The following is a 21,518-nucleotide window of genomic DNA, read 5'->3' on the forward strand; positions in this document are numbered from 1 at the left end:
CCTAATCAAAGAGTTACTGATTTTGAAAGGCTATTGTTTGCAACTGTTCCCCAAGTTCTGATAGCCCCAGAGTAGAAGACACATGAATACTTAATATCCCAGTACCGCCTGATTTAAACTAGATGGCTACACTTCCAGTTCACCTATCCCATGTAAAGACCTAATCTATCAAGTTATTAGTTATGGTGTACTAGACTTCTTCTTGTTGTCTTTTTATGTTTTTACTAGAATTTCTACTCTTGACCTGAGAAGCTTTCTGAACAACAGTTTCCTGAACATTGAAAGAGGAATTCTGCACTAAATTCATGGCAGGGACTACAATCTGTAACTTGCATATGCTGAATAACTTCCTCAATCAGCAATGAGTCTCTTTTACCAAACAATATTTAATTTCTTGCATACAGTAGGACAGCAGGTCTCTTTAAGAGCAAGTACCATTGACTTATATATGCCTTTGGAGCTGCTTCTCTGAATTTCATGTGTCTTACTGTATATTGTGTCCAGTATTTTTCAATTTTACAACTGTCCCCAGAAGTATTTCTTGACAGTTCCTAGTCACAGTTGATGGCCTTGGAAATGCTTACTGTTGCATCTAACCCTCATATAATGCAGACTTTAGATGTGGGTCTGGCAGCCTAAATGAGTTCCCAAGTCACCCAGCTTTGCAGAATATTCAGAGTTTCTCATAAAAGATAATTTTGAGAGGTCTTAGTTTTGTTCCCCACAGAAAAAAAAAAAAAAGAAACATTAACAGGAAGATATTTCCGGACAAGGAATCTGAAGCACATATTAAAGGTGATTGATAGTTGTATAGACTGTGATACTAGCAGAGCTAGGACCTCCTTGCACCCAGTTTTTATGGAATCATAGAATTTTTTTATTGACATATGACCTGATTCCCTAACAGGAAGCCTACAATGGCCACTGTATTTTTTTTAGACAACTGGACAGTAAATTATGATAGTAAGAAAGCTAAAAGCGAATCCTTCATTAATTGGTGTTGAATCAAAACTATCAAAGCAGCAGCATTTAACAGAAAAGTGATTATGTTGCTTAAGTGTCATTCCTTTTATCAGTGACATTTCCATTTGTTAAACTTTTCATCAGTGAAAGTGAGAATAAAAAGGCAATAAAAAGGCAATATTGCCTTCTCTGAAATTCATTACTTCACCCATTTCTGGTAGATCTTTTTTTTTTTCCAAATTATATTTTTATATGCATTAAACAAGAACCCTTTTTAACCCTAGCTAACTTACTGAGCCTTGCTGAACTCCTGAGGATGCTGCTGGATTGTGTAGTGACAGTGTTCATTCTCCAAAGTACTTCAAACCCTACTTTATACCGCTTAATATCTGCTTTTTTTGTAGTTGGGTAGCTACCCTGAGTTGTCATTCATGCTTCTCAAGTGTTTTTCTGGAGTGAATACAATAAGGTGAGAACTCTGTGTGTGTTTAAAGATTCTTCCTGAGGTACATTATACTGAATATAGTGTTGCATTTCATCACCTAGATTTATAAAATTTCTCTAGACTTCTTACCAATGTATACTAAACTTGTATCACCAGCAAATTCTGCCACCTAGTTAATCATGAACTCTTCAAATCATTAGTAAGCATACTGAGAAGTACTACCTGATTTTCTAGAAAAAGAATCCTTGATTATGCATTTTTTAATTATTTCCAAGATATCTGTCATTTATTTCTTCTATTTGTTTTTCACCTCCTAATTTGTCAGTATGCCAATTCTGGAGGTCTGTGTGAGGCATTAGTATAGAGCTGTTCTTCCTGAATACATTCTGAATCATAACAGGTTTAAGTTTTTATACTATGACTAGCAAGTTCTCATACTACTTTCTTCAGAGACACTGTATAAAAACTTATAAAAATCTAAACTACGTTATTCTTCATTATCTTACTAATTCTTTGACAGAATTATGTTTGTGGCAGCAAATTAACACTTAAGATGCTTTTCTGACATAATTTTACAATTCCCTTAATTTTTCTCACGTAGGGTTTTTCTAGGTTCTCATTTCTTTGTAGTCTACAAGATGATCTTCAGAGCTCTTTTATAGCCAACCTCACAGATATTGGTTATTTTTATAAAAATAATTAGTACAACTTTGTTATCTCAACTGCTCTGATTTTCAATTTTCATTTCCTTTACAGCACGTTTTCCACCACTTCTCTCTCTCTCTCTTCTTCTTGTCATCCCACAGGTAGAGAAACAGAAAACGTTAAACATAAACTATAGGGTTTGTCTTTCCCAGTCTCTCTTATGCAAGGAAATCCAGCTTTATCTTTTGCTTTTATACTTTGTTAGTCTAGTTAACTACCCTCTGCCAAAGACCATCATCTAGGTTAAGGAAGTTCTTCTTTTATCACAATTTATTAAAAATTTCTTTATATTTTTCCCCATTTGTTCTTTAAATTTCCTCTCAAACCTCAGAATGTTGTTCTACCATAAATGTTTATGGGAAACTCCTACTTACTTTGCCAGTGAAACAATGGCGGGATATAACCCTTACTCTGGTGTTCTTAATTTATATTCTGCTCTATTAGTGTCGCTTGAGTTGGATTTCCATTTTATTATAGGATTATTATTTTTGGGGGGCCTGAACATTCCCTTGTACCTTGCTATATTTCTCACCTTCTTGATTCCTAATTGTTCCAGTATATACATACTTTCTCTGAGTCTAATAAGGTACTTTTAAACAACCTCCATGCTGCTTCCACGGATTTTAATTTCCTAACTTTCCCCTTCAGGCTATTTCTAACTTCCTCAATATAAAAATCTTCCTTTTTTGAAAAGTACTGTAATATTATTACCTCATGGTAGGATCCCACGGGAGGATGTTGAAGTTAATTATATTATGGTCACTTTTATTTAGTGGCTCAACCACGTTAACTTCCTGAATCAACTCATATATTTACTCAAGACTTGCATCAAGAGTAGATTCTCCCTTTCAGTATTCCAAGAATTTTTGTAACAAATGATTGTCTTTGGTGTCTACACGTTATTCCAGTAATATACTGAGAAGGCTAAAAATATGTGCCTGTGATATACATGAACAAGTCACCAGGAAATATTTGTTTATTCAACACACTTTTAAGAGTGCATAAAGTCTAAAGGGCTTAATTGTCAGTGAAACCACACAGAGTTTTGTAAATTCAGAATTTGTTCTGTGTGCATGAATCAATTTGTATATTCAGTAGGTCAGTTACACATCTAACTTGGTGTTGAAATTCAGGTTTGTTCAGCATGAATGCTTACAGTTTAAATATCCTCTGATTATTTAAAGTCAACACATACAAATTACTGATTCTGAGAGCCTAAGCCCATTGAAGCAGCTGTTGGTTCATTACGTTATTATTTTTTTCCCGTGTAAACCTGAAACGCAAACTGTAAATCAATGATTTCATGATCTGTAGTAAATAGAAATTGTGACACCTTACAACTGAAAGCACATTACAGTGTCCAGCAATGTATCTCAAGTAATCAGTTGTTGTTAGCGAAGATTCAACTGTAAACAAAAGTTGGTAATGAACTATATGGTAATTCTGAATAGCAGATTGAAATATGGTTTGTCTTTGAACTAGATCCACTGCTTCTCTGAACTTATAAACATGACTTTGAAAGAATGTACACTGTTTTCCTGATTAGAAGTCCCTTTTCTTTTTTTCCATTACTCATTTATTTCAATCCCAATTTTAAAATCTCACTCATTAGAAAAGCATTCTCAGTAACAGAAGTTGAAACAGAGATGTGTATTCTCATTCAGCACATTACGAGACAGCTATTACTATTACATGTTACATGAACACTACTATTTGTAATAGACTAAATTTCTTTATTGTTTTAAGTCCAAACGTGATTACTCTTAAATGTAACCTTTACTTAGATTTGCCAAGTGAGAAATATTTGCTTCATTAATATTGTAACTTGTGGTTCACGTTTCCAAAGAAAGCTAAAAATAATTTCTGAATTGGTGTGTCTTGCTGACATAAACACCGTTAACTTAAATTTTTTTGCAGTTTCCAGGATTGTTTCACTTTTATAAAGCAGTAAAAGTATTCCACTCTTTCCATTTTTCTAGTACTATAAGAACCAAGAAAGCAGGAATTTGTTTAGCTCATTGGCTCCATTTATCCTGAGCCAAGACCATGATCTTGGAAACCCTTTAACTTGGCTGAATCCAGTACAAAGTTCTTTTCAAAAAGCCAGTGCAATTAGAACAACGCGGTGTATGTTCAGTTTCAAAATTAAGACGATAAAGTTTCAAACAGCTAGAACTGAAACACAGAGTATCATGGCTTGGACCTTTAATCAGTTAAACACAAACCCTAATTCCACCAGTTTTTGATCAAATGAAGAATTGTGTAGTTGAGAATAGCATTAAGAAAGCTCTATTCTACTTTTTGCAAATGGACAGAACAATTAACACAAAACCCAAGGAAACATAATGGAAGAAGTGTAAGTTTTATGCAGTCCAGCCCTAGGAGCTTCTCTAAATGCTTCAGACAAAGTAATACTATAATACAAGAAATGTCTTTTGTACTCTCTGTTTTGTCACTGTTTACTGCTAAATATACATTTGCTAACAAATTGGTACATTGCAGAGTCTGTTTTGAAATCTGGTGCTTCGTTTTTGGAGGTTTTTTTTCCTTTTTGTTTTCCAAACCCTTTCCTTTAGTACATATCTATTATATAAAACACGTGAATCAGATATTCTCTTCATTTGTTATGAAAACAATAAAATTGGTATTTTTATGAATTACAGCACCTAAGAAAGAAATCAAATTTAGTACTAAGGATTCTAGTTAATTGTGTCTGATTTTGCCTTCTAAATTGTTCACCAGTTGTTAAAGGTTCTTTTTTTTTTTTTCCATTGAACAAAGGTAGGAATTCTCAGATCTTATAAAAAGATAACTTTTTACCTTTTAATAGCTCTACAACTGATAGTAGAGTAGTAGTTTCTTTCATGCATTTTTTTAAACCATTCATATAAAGTGATTCAGAAGCTACTAGTTAGTAAGTAGCTAATTAAACTAATTTCCCTTAGTCATTTGTCAGTGTTTTTCACTTAGAATACTTGTTCCTGGAAGTTGAAATATTTATGCAGAGAGTAAAATACAATTAATTTTATGCAAATTGAGAAAATGCATACAGATTTTGTACAAAATAGTCTTATATTAATTACACTTAACTGTGCTCCGTTTGTTCTTTCAACTGCACAACATATATTTAACACATTATTTCATAAATGAAATTATTATAAGGTCTATGCAATTCATAAAGAGAAGGTATCCCTAGAAGAAATGCAAAATGTTGCAAGTTGCAAAATACTGGCATATTAAACTACAACAAAAACACAGTTTTGAATGCTTCTTCTTCAAGCACTTAATTTACTTCTAAATTAACTGATTGCCTTTTTTTTTCTTCTTCTTCTTTTACATTCAGAAATATAGGGGATTTATCCATTTTGATCTATGGCCTTCCCCGCCACACAGACCTTTGGAGAAACATGGCTACTGGCTGCCAAATGGTTCCAGTTTACCCTTGCGAGGGGCAGACTAGTGGTGGGGGTAAAAACTGACAAGAGACCAGTTTCTATTAGGCAGCTCCCTAATATTTGCTGCTTTGGGATTTGCCTGTTGCTTCAAACTTTTGAAACAACATTTGGAACTTCACTCTGTTTGGCAGGGCTGTATACTGTTTCAGTGACCTGTAAGTAACTGTAGGGGCAAATTTGTGTAATCTCATAGGTGGCTTGTTAAGTTTTATTTGATCTTACTGACTTAGTTACACATGCACACACATGCTTTTTAGATTAGAACACTGATTTCTTGCTCTTTCCCTCAAACAGTCACTGTAGCAATATTGTCCTGTCATATCCTGTAAGACAGTAACAGGGGAGGAAAATAGCAGTAATGGAACCTGCCAACATTGTGCATTGCCTTTCTTCTCATCTGAAATTCTATTTAGCTAGATCTGTAAAGCATTCAAGGTTTTGTTGCCTGCATTAATGTACCTAAACTATGTTTTATACCTGATAAGCAGTCAATAGTGCTTTGTTACATCTTCAGCTAGGCTCCTATGAAGTGTTCAATATTATTTACATTTATAATGCACAATTAAGCATTCAAAATGTAAGGGAGAGGCATATGTTTTCTTTAAGGAAGAGCTTGAAATGATGACCTTAAAGGAGCTAACTTTCTACTAACATGGTTCCTCATGAAAACTGATTACACTTCCAAAAATTATATGGGTACTTCAAGTTTAAGTAAGTACTAATTTTCACATGTAGTCTGATATTAAAAAAAAAATCTCTGCTTCATACTACCAATGTGACTCAGATCCATTCATCTATTAGCACTTCTGGTATGTTGTCTCTGGGCTGTTGAGAATCTAGCTGATAGAAATTCACAGATTTTTTAGGAATGACAAAATATAAAAGCCTTTGGTGAACTACTCCCTCTTTCAGGGCATTCAGTTAGCATAGAAGTAATGATTATTACATAAATTAAAGTTGTTGCAATTCAGCTGTAGGGACTGAGATTCAATGCCAGTGAAGATAGATCAAGGTTTTAAAAACTATTTGCTGTAAATTAAAAACAAATGGTTGAAAGTATTTTGCAGACCTCTCTCCCACAGATCGTATATTCCATTTTCCAAATTAAATCTAAGAGAGAATATTACTTTATTGAGATTTATGGAATAATTTCTTTTAAAATTCCAGCAATATGAGAATACAGGCAGACACTGACAGGGCTGACAAAAATAAGTGTCAGCTACTAAGTGGTTTCATCTTTTGGAGGATTTTTTTTTCAGTAATGGGAAAAATTAGTTCTGACTGTTTTTTAAAACTAAAATTATATACAAACCATTAAATTAAGGACAGATCACTTTGTCCAATTTTAACTGCAAAGGGGATAAAATGGGTGGAAAACATGATAATATAGCAGTGATCCATTGAAGGAAGTGTTCCTCCTGCAATCCAACTTGCTGATCCTGTCTAAGGAATAGGACTTAAAAGCTTGTGAGAAAACGTGTAAGAGGATATAGAGGAAAATTGTTCTGTGGCATCTGGGGGAAGTACATGTAGGCAGAGCAGTTGGGCTGTATTAACTATGAAAGCATGTATTTTATTCAATTCTGGTTCTCTTTGAAGACAAAGAAATTACCTGTTTTCTATAAGGCATAGTACAAGGGATATAACACCAGAGGGAATCACATAGCTCTGATGGACAGGAAGGTACACAGAAGTCCCAAGGACACTGGGTACTGTTTCTGAGAGCTCCAATCCGTATTCTAGGACCTCATTACAGAATTTGGGGTGTCCAAGAGCTTAAAGGGATGATGAATTTTGGAGCCTTAGTGGACTGTTAAGCCTCCTCCCATTAAAGAAAAACATGTGGTTGAAACTGTGTTGGCTAAAAACCACGGAATTTTCTGCGTAACTTTATTCCTTCTTTGCCATTTTGTGTTGGATATCATGATCTGCCTGTTATATTTCAGCAAACGCAATAATTTTCTTTTAATTAGATAATTACCATGTTTCTCATTGGTTTTGATCACTTCTAAATTCAGCTTTTGGTTTTAACAAATGCAGTTTCAAAAGATGATGGATTTTTACATTTTTAAAACCGCTAAATGTTCAAAAAGGATTTGTACACATAACAAAATTAAAGTAGGGATTATCTAGCACTGTGTGTGGGATACAGCTATAATCTATACAGTGCATGGAAAAGAAACTGGCACTCTCAATTGCACTACACACATCTCAGTAATAACAGGGTATGAGGCATACAGTTTCATGGAACACCCACAATGAAAATTATTCTTTCCAAACAGAGAATTGTTTTGGAATAAGTTAGGTTAATTGGCACCATGGGATTCCTCTCAAGGAAACACAGAACATTAAAATCTACACATGTGCATGTAAAATGATAAAGTATTATCTTCTTTCCCCTCTCAGCTCCTCAAATCTAAGACACGCTACCCAAAATCAACAGAAACAATTATGTTTTGTTGATTCAAATTTCCTTAGAATAAACTGGCAATTCTTCATCTGGTCAGCTTACAACCTGAGAGTCACTGCTGCACTGTTCCACAACTGCTAGCTTGGGTATGGTTATCTAGTTCATTCTCTCACACAAAAATAGACGCCTGTAGAGCATTTGGCACATGCTTTACAGAATTGTAAGAATCTTTATTTTCTTTGCAGGCAACATAGCTATATCATGATAAGATACAGCCTCTTTCAAAGGACTATTGTGCACCCTTTAGGATTAGAACCAAAATCTACAAATGGTTAATGGGAAATCCAGGCATATTTCACTGTCATTATGCAGTCCTCAGTTAAAACACTGACTGTATTTTACAGTTTCTGAATGCAGTGGAAGTACATTAAGTCCTCACAAAAGCATTATCAACCTCTCAAAAATCGTAATTATAAAAAGGACTTATGACTAATAAAGAAAAAATATCCTTTTAATGGAGAAGGCTGAATTCTCGTGCAGGCTGTTAAGTGTTGTGCTGTGTGCATTGTGACTATTTCATTAATGTTTAAGGTCATCATAAACAAGGACATTGGTTTTGGTTTGTTGTAAAATGTCCTTTACTTTGAAATTTGGGCATATGTACAACTTAACTGTTATTTGTTTCCTAGCTTTCTACCCAAATTATGGCAACACATTTAAAACCAACTAATTGTGTGATTCCTAGTGGGCAGGTCACAGATGAGGTGTGGCCACAGACATGCTGTCTGTGTGTTGCAAGTCTGGCCGAATCTGTTCTGGCCTCTTGAATGAATGAGAAACTGCTGTGTCCTGTGACCCCAGATGACTTCACATGTAAGTCCTGTGCTGAAGAACAGCCTTCATCACTTCCTAACCTGCAGTCTCCTAGTGGAAAATTGAGGTGTATATTGATTGCCATGTTATTTTTTGCCTAACCTCAGAAGAAAAGCAGCACCATGTACAACACAGCATTTCAGCTTCTCACCAAAGACGTTCCAGAGTCTGCCATTACTTTACTCTGAAATAGGAGTTCCAAGAAACCAAAGAATACCCCAGAACTTACCATTCTTCTATGCCAATAATATTATTTCCTTTGCCACTCTGCCTGGGCCTACTCACATATCTTAAACCGACTTACTATTTAATTATTCTCTGTTAGGAGTACAGGAAAAAGACAGCAAATAGAATTTACACTTAGCATAGGTGGAATTAATTCTAGAATGAAATGAAAATTAAATCTTATGCTGCCCATAACAGGATATATGTCATATTTATATTCTATACTATAACATTATTATTTTAGAAGACTATCCATATTCTTTGTAGAGAGATGTGAGCTTGGTCTAGTAGACCAAAGTGGGTTTACTTTCCAGAGTTTTCATAGACAGTGCTTCTGAATATCTCTGAAGAGTTGCAGGCCCACTAGGTTGCAGAAGGAAGAAATTTAGACAGGATCTCCCAATTCTCCTCACAATCCTAAAGTCTGGAGAGAAATACACCCTTTCGACTCCATGCACCAAAATAATCCCCTATTTGAAAGTAATTGGTCACAAATTTAGTAGCCACTATAAATTTAGCTCTCCAGGGAACAGATGGCAAAACGTAACCTTTGCCAGGAGTATAAACTATTGCTTAATGAAGCAGAGCCCAGCTTGTTCTGTGGTGTCAAGGCAAAGATGAAGCTTAAGAAAGGTTCATTGATTTCATCCTAGTCCACACAAGAATTCAGAAGAAAATAAATTCATTAAAATTACTGTGTGTACAAGGGAGGATTACTATGAATTGTGTCTTTTGTCAGTAACATAAATTCTGTCTATATTGATAGACAACGTATGTGCTAAGTGAGGTTTGTGCATCAACATGATGAAAAATTGTATATATCCACTGTCAAGAGGAATGTGTAGGAGGCTTTAGAAATGATAAAATTGAGCATAGAATTTACTAAATAACACAGTCAATCTGATTCTATTCACACACTAAGGTTTAAATAGATTTTATCACTGGTTTCTTGTAGTTTTCTGTAGCAGCACTCCTCACTGCAGAGGCAGTGCAACCTATCGTAAGCTCCATGAAATATGTTGTGTCAGTGCTGGAGGTAGTAGTATTTTCTATGTTTTGATTTGCATTTTATACTGAGTGATCTGAGTAATGTGTAATTATGTAATTAAAAGTTATGTTGTGATGCAAACACACTTGAAGGCATAGTAAAAGTTTCACTAATAATCCTGCATTCCTGAAAAAAGCTGCCTATGGTGACAAGGTACTCATTTCACCCTGAGAAGCTCTGGAATAACTGATGTTGTAGCATCACAGCATATGTAATACCTGAAGGTCTACTTTGATAGTCTTATACTGTCCCCGAAAATTGTTATGGGTGGAAAATGGGTTTACTGCATGTTCCATGCCACTCCTCATTGCATCACCTTGAAAATCTTTTCCTGTATACCCACTCATAGACAATTCCTGTCTGAATCACTGGATCACTTATGAGTAAGACTTTGTAGGACTGCAAGTACTTGTGCTCTGATACAAAAACTAACTAACATACAGTAAGGAATATATCTTACTTATAACTGTTCTTGAGACTGTTACTCAGAAGCTTGCTATGCATGTGCATACACTTAAAATAATGGTTGTTGATATTTATATATATTTTCATTGTAAAGAGAATTGGGTGTTAAAATATTTACAAGGAATTATATAGGAATATAGCATTTTAAAAACTTTGGAGATTAAAAAAAAACCACAAAGTTAGTTTTACTGATTATTTGAAAGTAAGATGAAATAAAAAGGTTAATGTGGCTTAGGATTTAGGGGAAGTTTCTGTTAAAAATTAAGTGCTTGTGACAAGGAAAACCATAGTCTTAGAGCAGAGAAGGTGACTGAAGTCAAGGAGTCAAGTATTCTTAACATCAATCTTCAATCCTATTTCACTGAGATTTTCTGTCCCTTTTCCCTTCCCTTCCCTCCCCTGCCCTGCCCTTTCCTTCCTGGCTTTGCCATTTATCACAATATGTCCGTGAGATGAACTATGAACACTTTACTAGTTCAAGAGAGAAAAAAAAATCTCTACACAAGTAAAAGTGGTAGTTCCATAAGGGCAGTTTTAAGTTTTTACCCGATTTTGTAAGGGTTTCTACTCTAGGAACCATGTCTGCAAAGGCCAACAAATTGCAGCCCTCCTTGCTGGCTGTATAATCTATGACCCCACAGACAGCAGATACACGCCAGAACAACACAACATCTACAGTTACAGGCAACAACAGTAACAGTATACTCAAAATTATTTAAGGATCAGAAATGACAAGCAATGAACATGAAGCCCAACTGAAATACCGTACTTCAAGAGCTAATTCAGTCAGTGGATTTATAAATAGGAAAGTACCAAGTAGATAACAGGGACCTAATCTTACCATCGGCGGTCGTGAGATGTAAACTTGGCTCTTGTGTATGGTTCTGAGGTCCTTCATTTTAAAAGGATGTTGAAAAAGTGGAATGATTGTAGGGAAGGACCAAAAAATGCTTTAATGACTGGACAAAGCTCTCTACAATGACAGCCGTAAAGGCACGTAGCTTTTCAGAAAGTATATTGATAAGTGATTACAGCATGTGACTCCTAAGAGAAGCAGTAGGCTCTTCCTCTTTTGTTGCCAAATCATACTTGGATGCTTTCCGAACAACATACTTTAGACCAATATATGTTATTGAGCTCAGGAGACAAGAGAGTGAGTGAAAATTAATGTAATAGGTTATGCTACATTTTATGGTGGCGTCTACTGATCTAATGGCTTCCAGTTCTAAGGAAATAATCCGGCTAATAACGTAAAATACAGCCACAGGAGTATGGAAATTTGGAGAACTGCTAGGGTATATTTCAGCATTTTTCTGTAAGTTAGATACAATCCGGAGTACAAGGGGACTGATCTGATAATAATATGTTCAGCATTGCTACATCTCATTAAATTCAAATATTTCAAATATTTTGATGCTTTTTTTTTTCTGCTGAGTGCATTATGGGCTAAATTTCTATTTGCTTGATACATTTAATTATTTTGTTCAACTTTTTGACAATATATTCAGATAATCAAGATTTTTTCTTGAAAACTGGTTAAGGCCTCCTTAAACACCTGTGATATCAAAGTACTACCATTATTAATACAATAGCTTTTCACTCAAACTTTACACCTCTGTTCTACTTGGGAATAGTTTAAGACAGAAAGAAAACTGCAGTGAAAGTCAGTCCAAAAGAAAAAAAAAAATAATGTTTTCATATTAAAATTGTCTTTCCTACATAATTTTGAAGGAACAAATGTAGAATATTGATGTATGACTAACACCTGTCTTCACCACAACATAATGGTGAAGTAAATTCAACAGATCAAGGAAGCAGACTTTTAGAGTATGGTTATTTTTTCAAGTAATTCTTATCCTATTCTTCTACATATATGTCACATACTGAGGGTAGTTTGCAATGTCAGTGGGCACAGGTGATGCAATCAGACAGTATTTTCTTTACTGTGCTGGAATATATATTCCTAAATGTTTGAGCCCAGATGGATGTCCTAGATTCAAGTTACAGGTGCATGCCCCTTATGTCTTTACTCACCTTTGGGGCAAGACTGAGGTACACAGCTCCCTCCTTTTCACCACATTCTTGAGATAGAGAAGAAAAGGCCGAAAGTGACAGGAGGGACTTGGCCAAGTGCCTAATCCATCTGCATGTAGTGTACCACTTATGTAGCCAATGTGACCTAAAATAAGTTGGGGAGGGCCACAGATGTTGAATTAGCAACTTCTTGGTTAAGATCCATCCATGTGTTCCAACAACTCAGTTGAAAAATAAAAGATCAAAAAGGCATCCCTGATAACTGTGCTGTCAAGAAGGATTAGCAACTGGGAGATGTGTAGAGAAGAATTGTTTCTTAGCGCTTCAGAACTTTTTTTTTTTTTTTTAAGGGATTCTGCATCTAATTTCTGCTGAGTAGGGCATCCATTAAGAACAAAATACAATCATCAGGGCATCTCTCTCATGAAGTACTTCTACATATTTGCATTAATTCCTCTGAGATGCTGATAACATATAAAATTGGCACTTCTTCTCTTTTACTTGAACTTCTAAAAATTGAATCACCTGCCAATAGGTTTTGTCGCAACAATGATTTTTATGCAGGGATCCCAATGACTTCAGTGATCATTGGAAGCTAATGGAACAATAAAACATGCATCAGGTTTTGCTGCTCTTCTTACTTAATTTCCATTTATATTCACATGGAACAGGATTAGGACTATTCCTAAAATGCACCTTCACAGGAGCATCTGCCAAGGAACAACGCTAGATAATCCTATCTGTGTGCTTAGGTTAGGAAAACCAGGGAAGAAGCCTATGGAGCTCATTTGCAGCTACATCGGGGCTCCAAATGAATTTCATCAACACAGGGACCATTAGTTCCACTAGAGGGACAAAATAGCATCATTTTATGACAGTATCATGGCTGAATCCTATACAATGCAGTCCCTTCTCTTCCTCTTTTCCTGGTATGCTGTTTCCTTCCTTATCTGACTGCCAGTGCTGTGATGAGGGAAGTGATGTTAATGAGGTCAGAACTAAAGGCCAAGATTATTTTATGAAGGATATATCTTATTTTTGTTTATATCTGCCTGAAGATAGTTTTAAGAATATTCTTTGGAAAATCATGATGCAACAGACTTGGTGCTCTGTGACAATGTAATGATTTTATCACCCCAAAATTTCCTCTTGACATCAGAAAAAAAAAAAGGGAAAGTCATCCACCACTATTTTACTCCATCTATCAACACAAGAAATATCTTCTTGGGATAGCTGTCCAAAACACTTTTCAGAGGTATCAGTTTATATTACCTGTCATTCAACCATAGCTGTATTGTTATTTTTATTTACTGGATACAACTGATATCTAGGAAAGTTTGAAAAAATATTTGACTGTTGTCAGTAGAGATAAGTATTTGTTTGTATTTCACATACAAGTACAAAATGGAAATAAACTGCTACCTTTAGTATGGGATATAAAAGAAATATTACACAAAGTCCTAATTCGATATTTTTACAGAAAAAGAATAATTTGCCTTGTCTTGCTACCATTGCTCCAAGCTTTGGAAAAAGGTGAAGAGTTTTTGTTTATTTCAGTGAACAGTCTTGATAATAATTCAGGAATAACATTGTGTAGATGATGTTACACAGGAACTGACTAGATGTTTGGACTAACATCTATGAATATGTGTAAATGAACAGAGAATTAAAAAAAAACACAACATGTTACATTGGCAAAACATTTCACTGCAACATACGGGCCAGAGTTTGACAACTAAAACTTTGTTAATTTCATTTTACTTTTTCACTTGCAATGCTATATGAGAAGAATAAGGCATGTTGAGCAAAATGTATGCATACAACTTAATCTACCTTACATTAGAAGCATGTCTCAACTAGACACAGAGGAGACATTCTGTGATTCTCACACCTTGCATGTGGATGCAATGTTTTGCATGGTGTCTTTGTAAATTGCTGGCTGCAGACTATCTGCACTGCCAGCTAGAGAATTGTCTATCCACATAGTATTCTCCATTACCAATTTCTAGTTTTAAACTGTATAAAAGGCAAATAATATCAAATTCCCATCAAGTACTTTATTTTGATAAAATAATGAATAGAATAGAATAGAATAGAGCAGAGCAGAGCAGAGCAGAGCAGAATAGTTCAGTTGGAAAGGACCTAGAATGATCCCCTAGTCCAACTGTCTGACCGCTTCAGAGCCAACCAAAAGTTAAGGCGTGTCATTGAGGGCATTGTCCAAATGCCTCTTGAACATTGTCTGGCCTGGGGCTTGAACCACCTCTCCAGGAAGCCTGTTCCAGTGTTTGACCAATTGTTACTTTCATCACAGTGGTTTTGTAACCTTGTAGGTAAAGGACAATAATTACAGCAATCAGGCTGCAGGGGATAAACATAAAAATGTTTGAGAACCCTTGTTTTAAAACTAGCATTTGGGTTATGTGGTTTTTGTTTTATTCTATTTATTTATTTACTATTTTATATAATGTACTAATTCCTCAAATTCTTTTCCGTTCCTCTTTCCATTTAAAAGCTGGTGTTTTGCTTCTAGGCACATTCCCTTTCTCCTTATCTGTGAAGTACATAAAGCCTCTGTTCTTGCCAGCCTGCATTAAACACTGCAATACAATTATCCTTAAGCACTGGACTGTTATCTAAGGGAAATGAATTAGTCTTTCTAGCTAAAAGAACATCACATTATTTACACAAAATGTTATAGTTGAAACAGATTCACTTTAGAGTATTATATAATGGTTAGGGTAGTAAAGAGACTAAAAAGATCAGGTCACTGATTTAAAACAGAACAAGAAGTTGTGTCTGAATTGGAGGGTAGCTGTTGAGGGTCTTCCCAACTAGGCTATTGCCTATTCAGAAGCATGGAAAATCAGTTTTGCATTCAGTCTTGCTTCTGAGTTCCAGCTGGAAAAGCTTCCTCAAGGAAGGTTTATTTGGGACTGAAAGAAGTTCTGCAGAAAGTTTCAGCGTCAGTTTTTCACAAGCACAAACTATCAGAATTTTCGCATAAGAAATACAAATCAGCTTTAAATTGGTTTTGAAAAAGATCCCTCATAGGATCTCTGTTGTTTTGGTATCCTGGACATAATGGCAGGAGACAGAAAGGGAAGTGTTCAAGAAATCACAGTATCATATGAATTGCTTCTTTTCCTTTAAGAAGTGTCATGTATTTCATTTATCTCTTGTTTCAGCATAGAACAAAACCATTTCCCTCAGAAAAGGCTATCTTAAATTAGCTTAGTGATCGCATAGTTGAAATACAAAATAATGAGTTAGCATATGCTATGCATTTTAAATATCTTGAATATAGTTTGCCACAAGTATTATTTAAAATTACTGTGTCAATAGTATGTCAGTATACCTTTCATGCATGATATCCAATTGTGACTGATCTACACAAAACCTTGTTACAATTTAAATTTGTTGTTTGTAGCTTACTTGTATTACCACTCTAAAATGTGACAAAAAATCATCATGGAACAACACTTAAGACATTTCATGAGTAAAATATCAGCCAATAAACTCAGGAGTTTTCCAGTAGAAGTCACTCATACCTAGATTTGATTTCTTACCTCCACCCTCCCATGGATTCCCATCATTGCCCATTCACAATCACGCCCCTGACCATGAAAGCCAGGAGCAGTCTAGCCATTAAGCATCACAAATGCTGCTGCACCAATCTGCCCACATGTTCAAATTTAGAGTGTCAGTGACTTTTTATGAGCATCTCAAATATGAACTGTTTGATGGCAGCCTCCCATCAAGGACAGCTTGTTTCCCATCTGAGGCTGAGCCAAGAAGGAGCGAGCAGCCTCTCCTGGCATCCCCAAGCGCTCCCCAGGCCCTCTCCTGTCCCTGGCTCCCAGGGCCTCACCGAGCACCCGCAGGTCAGGTGATGCTCCAGCCCAAACTTGCTCCCACTGGAATCACAGTGAAACTCAACCAAATTCAGTAGAAATGAGCACATAGGGTGAAAATACAAACATAATGCTACGTGGTGTCGGTGTTGCATAGTTTTTTCCGAATTTGAAGTGAGGAAAAAATGAAGGGAAAGAGAAAAATGTGAAGACAGTTGCTATCTTTTCCCCTTGTGAATTAAGGAAGATTTTTCATTTCTTTGCCAGATAGAGCTGTAGTGACTGTTGTCCTTACTCTTCTTTTTATTATGTAAATTAAAATAATTTCTGAAAAAAAGTTTCTTCCCTTTTTCCCCATATACAGGCTAAAATATAAACAGAAAGATATAAGTAAAAATTCCAACCTTTATTCCACTTTGAACAAGCTTGTGTATATCCAAAAAAGGTTCCTTGATTATGTCTCCTTCAGGACTGAAAATCTTCACATATCCTTCTTTTTCAAGTATAAAGAGGCGATGAGATCCATCCCCACAATGTACTGCTCCAACAGGCTGCCTTAGTCCACTCACAACCTCCTGAATACAGAAGCAGTTGTGCTTGTGTTTTCTAAAAAAAATTGAAAAAAACAGTGAGAAATTTCTTCTTTCTCGTAACCATGACACAACAATGTCCCTAAAAGATAAAATGACTGCTCTGTAGTGGTAGTACAAACACAGTCATACAATTCAGAATAAATTGTTTCCTTGAATGTATGCACACAGATAAGACTGAAAATGAATTTATGCTTCACTCAAGCAAAATTCTTCTTGTATACAAGAGAAAATTACGTCATTTTAAATCTAAAATGTAGAGGAATAGGTAAAATGTGGTAAAAGAGAAAATTTATAAATAGGAAAATTCTACAGTACGTTCCAGCAATTCTACAATTTGCCAAAATTTGGCTTTGAAAGTCCATTAATGACTTATGATGGGACAGTTTATTTACACAATCTAATTTAATTATTTTCACAATGAAAAATACACAGAAGAAATACATTGCAAATCGTAATATAGATAATTTAATAATAAATCTATTACAGTTGTTTAGTAATGGTAAATTCAGGTAGAAATGACATCCTAGAAAGATGTATGATCCACAGTGTGGACCCTAAACGAGATCCACAGGGTGGATCAAACCAAGATTCTAACACCTTATTAGTAACTTAAATATCAAATGTTACCGAAATATTGAAGCTAATGTAACTTTCTCTTTTGACGTACACTAGCTGCAGCAAAATAAAGTACCATCTGGAAAACACAGCTGCTGAGCATAAGCACAGACTGAGCTGGTTCACTGTGAAAACCACAGGCTTTGTTTTTTTTCTGTTTGTTTGTTTGTTGTTTTTGTTTTTGTTTTTTTTTCAGATTAAACAGCATTTATCTTTATGAACCTGCTGATCTCTTCCTCTTTGTCATATTCTTCCATGTGGTCCAAGGAGTTAGAAGCTGGCCCTCGCACTTGTTTTCTTGGAAAATCTGGAAAGCATACACCACCATCTTTTCTTGCATAGTAAAAGCAAAACTCATCAGCTGTAGTTTGGAGAAAACCTTAAAAATGCAAAAAAGCATACAAATATTTAGTGTGTTGTCATGTCTGCAGTTTTGTGCCGTCAAACTAATCTTTAAATAGATTATATTCTGAGTGGAAAAAGAAGTGGTTTTAAACAAAGTACTATCTTCAAAAAAGGCCTGCTCTGAATAAATACAAACTCACTATTACCTTTTATAGTTTTTAATTTGTATCTGTAGTAAACTTTATTTTCAGTATGCATAAATAAGAAAAAAACAATTAACTCAAAAAGACACTACAGTCACTCATAAAAAAAAAAGAAGGGACAAAGTTCAGAGTTAAGGCTGTCATATATTTTTTCCTGATTTTAACCCTACTAATGAAGTGTAGTATATGCTGTAAAATAGCTTGAGCAACTTTCATTTAACTTTTTTCTTGCTTTAAGCTTTGTATCTTATCCCTTTTATATTGCTTTAGCAGAACTCAGTATCTTTTGCTACTATCTGTCATGCCAAAAAAAATAATGAAAATGGTAACTCTTCAGTGATTTAATAACCAAAAAGTGGCTTGTAGTAAAAACTTTGGTAAAGACTTCTGTAAAAGACATGCAGTAAAGACTTTGTGGAATGCTGGCACCAGACATCAGTCGGAGAGGTGAATAATTAGTTGTCTCAGAAAGCAAGAAGTACTGCTTAAAACTGCACCTTGTTGACATGCAGCTGGCCTCTGGTTGACTCCTGACAGTGCCGTGGGTGAAGGCAGTGTCCCATCGCAACGTCTACTTCCTCGGCCCCCAACCCTGAGAAAAGGGACGTGTCTCATGCTGCATTGGAGCTGGCTTTAAGCTGGCTTGGATGAAGGGTGGTCTTTAGGTTTTAGGTTAAAATGGGAGGGAGTTTGAAGACAAGGGAAACAAGATGTTGGTAAAACAAAAGCCTTTGAGGAAAATCCCTGCCACTGCTGATACTATGCTATGTTTAATGACAGCAAAAATATCTTTCTTGTCCAAAAACCTTTTTCTAGTAATTTCCATCCAGTTTTTAATCATTAATATTGAATCTAAGATAGAATTTGGCTAGTTACATATGCATTGTTTTACTAAAACAGATATTAATACAATGTGTCTTATGACACCTTCATTGCTCTTCGCGTTATTGGCACAATGTTAGGATGTACTACGGTCCAAGACCTAACTTATGGAATACACAAAATTAGCACTTAATTGGAATTAGAGGCCTAATTTATGCATGGCTTTACCACTTGTGAATAATGCAGTAATCCATAGATCTTGCCCATAAAACCTCTGGCTTACAACTTACAATAAGAGCTGATCAGGGACAGCTGTGTTTCTTTGGAAAATGCCAATTCCTTAAAAACAAAGGTTTTTCAGAAACTTTATCAGTTTTGACAAAATTTTAGTTAAAATGCTGTTTCTGGTCCAAGATGAAACTTCTGGTCTAAATGAAAAAGAGAGAAACAGACAGCAAACCTCATATCACTATACTCCAATGTCTTGTAATTAGGGTGTTTCATTAGGAAGAGGAATATTCAGGTCAATGCCCCTCATCTGTCAGGCAAGAGGTTGACCCTAAGTCTCCCATTTCCCAAGTAAATGTCCTAACAACCACTTTATTAGCTATCCTGGGGTGGTCTCTCTGTGGCTTTCTTCATGGAAAATTTCGAAAGAGTTCAATTTCTTCCTTATGTGGAATAGGAAAATTTTTTAGATCCCAGAATTTTTGTGGAGTGGAAAGCCTTTCCCACCCAACTATACTTCTTTTCATATGCATCTTCCTTTAAAAATATTGGACAAATAACATGACAAAGCCTGCCTTTGGCTTCTATAAAATAGTATCTGGAAACACATGGTAGTGTGTTGTGGTATAAAAGTTTAATTACCATGATTTGAGCTTCAGTAAATATCATTTGTGAAGAGCTGGTTTTAATTTATAGTAGTTATTTGGAGAAAATGTGAGATACAATTTCAAGTGGAACAACTGAAGAGGAACTCTGATATAATCATGGACTGGTATTCCAGGGCTTTGTAGATATAATGCCAAAATCAAAGGTAATCTACAATCTTGGTGTTGAATTATTTGACTTAAGAATACATAGTTTTCTCTTCAGTGATTTCTTTCTCTAGGCAAAGGAGATCATTACAGAAAATGCAACAGTGAATTAGAGGTGTACAATTTCTGAGAATTTCTAGAATTTTCTAAGTATATCATCTACTATTTATTACAAATAAACTACTCTCAGCTTGAATTTTACCTTTAGTCAGAAGAACTGAGAACATATAATGATCATATTGTTTACTTATTACATGTGCATTTCAAATAACAATCAGATGCAAACTCAATTGAGTAATGCATTAAGCAATGCCTTTTCTTGCATGTAAGACTAATCTGTTTTCTTTATGAAATATTTTATCATGCATTTAGGTACATCTTGCACTACAGTGGCCTATAGTTTCTGCTATTTAGCAAACCCATCAGCAGGTTTGAAAAAAGATAAGACTTACATTCCAATTTCCTTAGAAATGTTCTTAAAAACAAGTTTGAATTAAACTATGAAAATCAGTCTGTAAATCGCTAAATTGTTGCATTATTGGAAGGAATGTGACCTCTGAAAATACAGTTTCACCTGTGCATTAAGGATGGAATTTTGTTCTATAAGAAACCATTAAGTTACCAGAAAAATCTGCTTCTATGTTCTATATGCTAGATTAGCCATACAGTTTCACTAAAGACAGTTAAAAAAAGATGCTTCTACTTTCCTATCTGATAGTGGCTATTTAATGTTTCCTTTATCATGCTTAATTTGTGCGGTCTTTAGTTGAGAGGTTGCCAATTTCTTCAGTGTTTGTACAATGTCCGGAAGAATGGTCCATGACAAGCGCCCCTAAGCACTGGAATTATTTGGGGGGGAAAAATGTTGTTTTTCTCAGGCAGAGTTTATTCAGATACAGCTCTGTCACTGCCTCTGTGAGAGCTATGCCCAATAGAGAAGGTGACATTTATTCCTGTGTGAATTTCTGAACGTATTACTTTATTTTAAAGGAGTAATACATATCATTACAAATTTCCTACCAATTCCGTGTGTTGACAGAGCAGTTCCCGTGTTAAAAAAGAAAACTTAAATCACAAAGGAAAATTAAACACAATATTTAAATGTTGTATTTGTTGGATTTTGCATAGGCTTGCATTTCTGTACTTTTCAAATGTCTTGCAAGCCAGAGTCGAACAGTTTTTGATAAACAAACCTTTCAGTTAAGGCAGCTACAGTGAAGTCTTTCTGTGTTCTTATTTGTTAAAATCTGCAGGAATAAGCTGCATGATTTCAAACTTTTTCAAAGAACTTTTGCTCTCGTATGATCCTTACCTCCTCTCTCCACAAGTATTTGTGGTCGGTTATTCCTCACACTGTATTTTATTATTCCCATCCTGCCTTCACTAAATTCTGCTTTGCTGAATTCCCTGCTTGACCATCACC

General features: G+C 35.3%; 2 protein-coding genes across 2 annotated transcripts in view; one reads left to right on the forward strand and one right to left on the reverse strand.

Annotated features, from left to right (window-relative positions):
• The window catches only part of ANAPC10 (anaphase promoting complex subunit 10), a 176,601-nt gene that overhangs the window by 133,505 nt on the left and 21,578 nt on the right, over positions 1–21,518 (forward strand). The gene's annotated exons all lie outside the window — the stretch shown is intronic.
• Positions 1–21,518, reverse strand: part of HHIP (hedgehog interacting protein) — a 72,893-nt gene that overhangs the window by 40,495 nt on the left and 10,880 nt on the right. The window contains exons 3-4 of the mRNA XM_035549463.2: positions 17,908–18,064; positions 16,882–17,083 (exon numbers count right to left, since the gene is read on the reverse strand). Of these exons, the coding sequence (XP_035405356.1) occupies positions 16,882–17,083; positions 17,908–18,064 (359 nt within the window). The remainder of the gene's footprint in view (positions 1–16,881; positions 17,084–17,907; positions 18,065–21,518) is intronic.

The sequence above is a fragment of the Cygnus atratus genome, chromosome 4 (genome assembly GCF_013377495.2).
Source record: "Cygnus atratus isolate AKBS03 ecotype Queensland, Australia chromosome 4, CAtr_DNAZoo_HiC_assembly, whole genome shotgun sequence".
NCBI classification, from domain to species: Eukaryota; Metazoa; Chordata; class Aves; order Anseriformes; family Anatidae; genus Cygnus; species Cygnus atratus.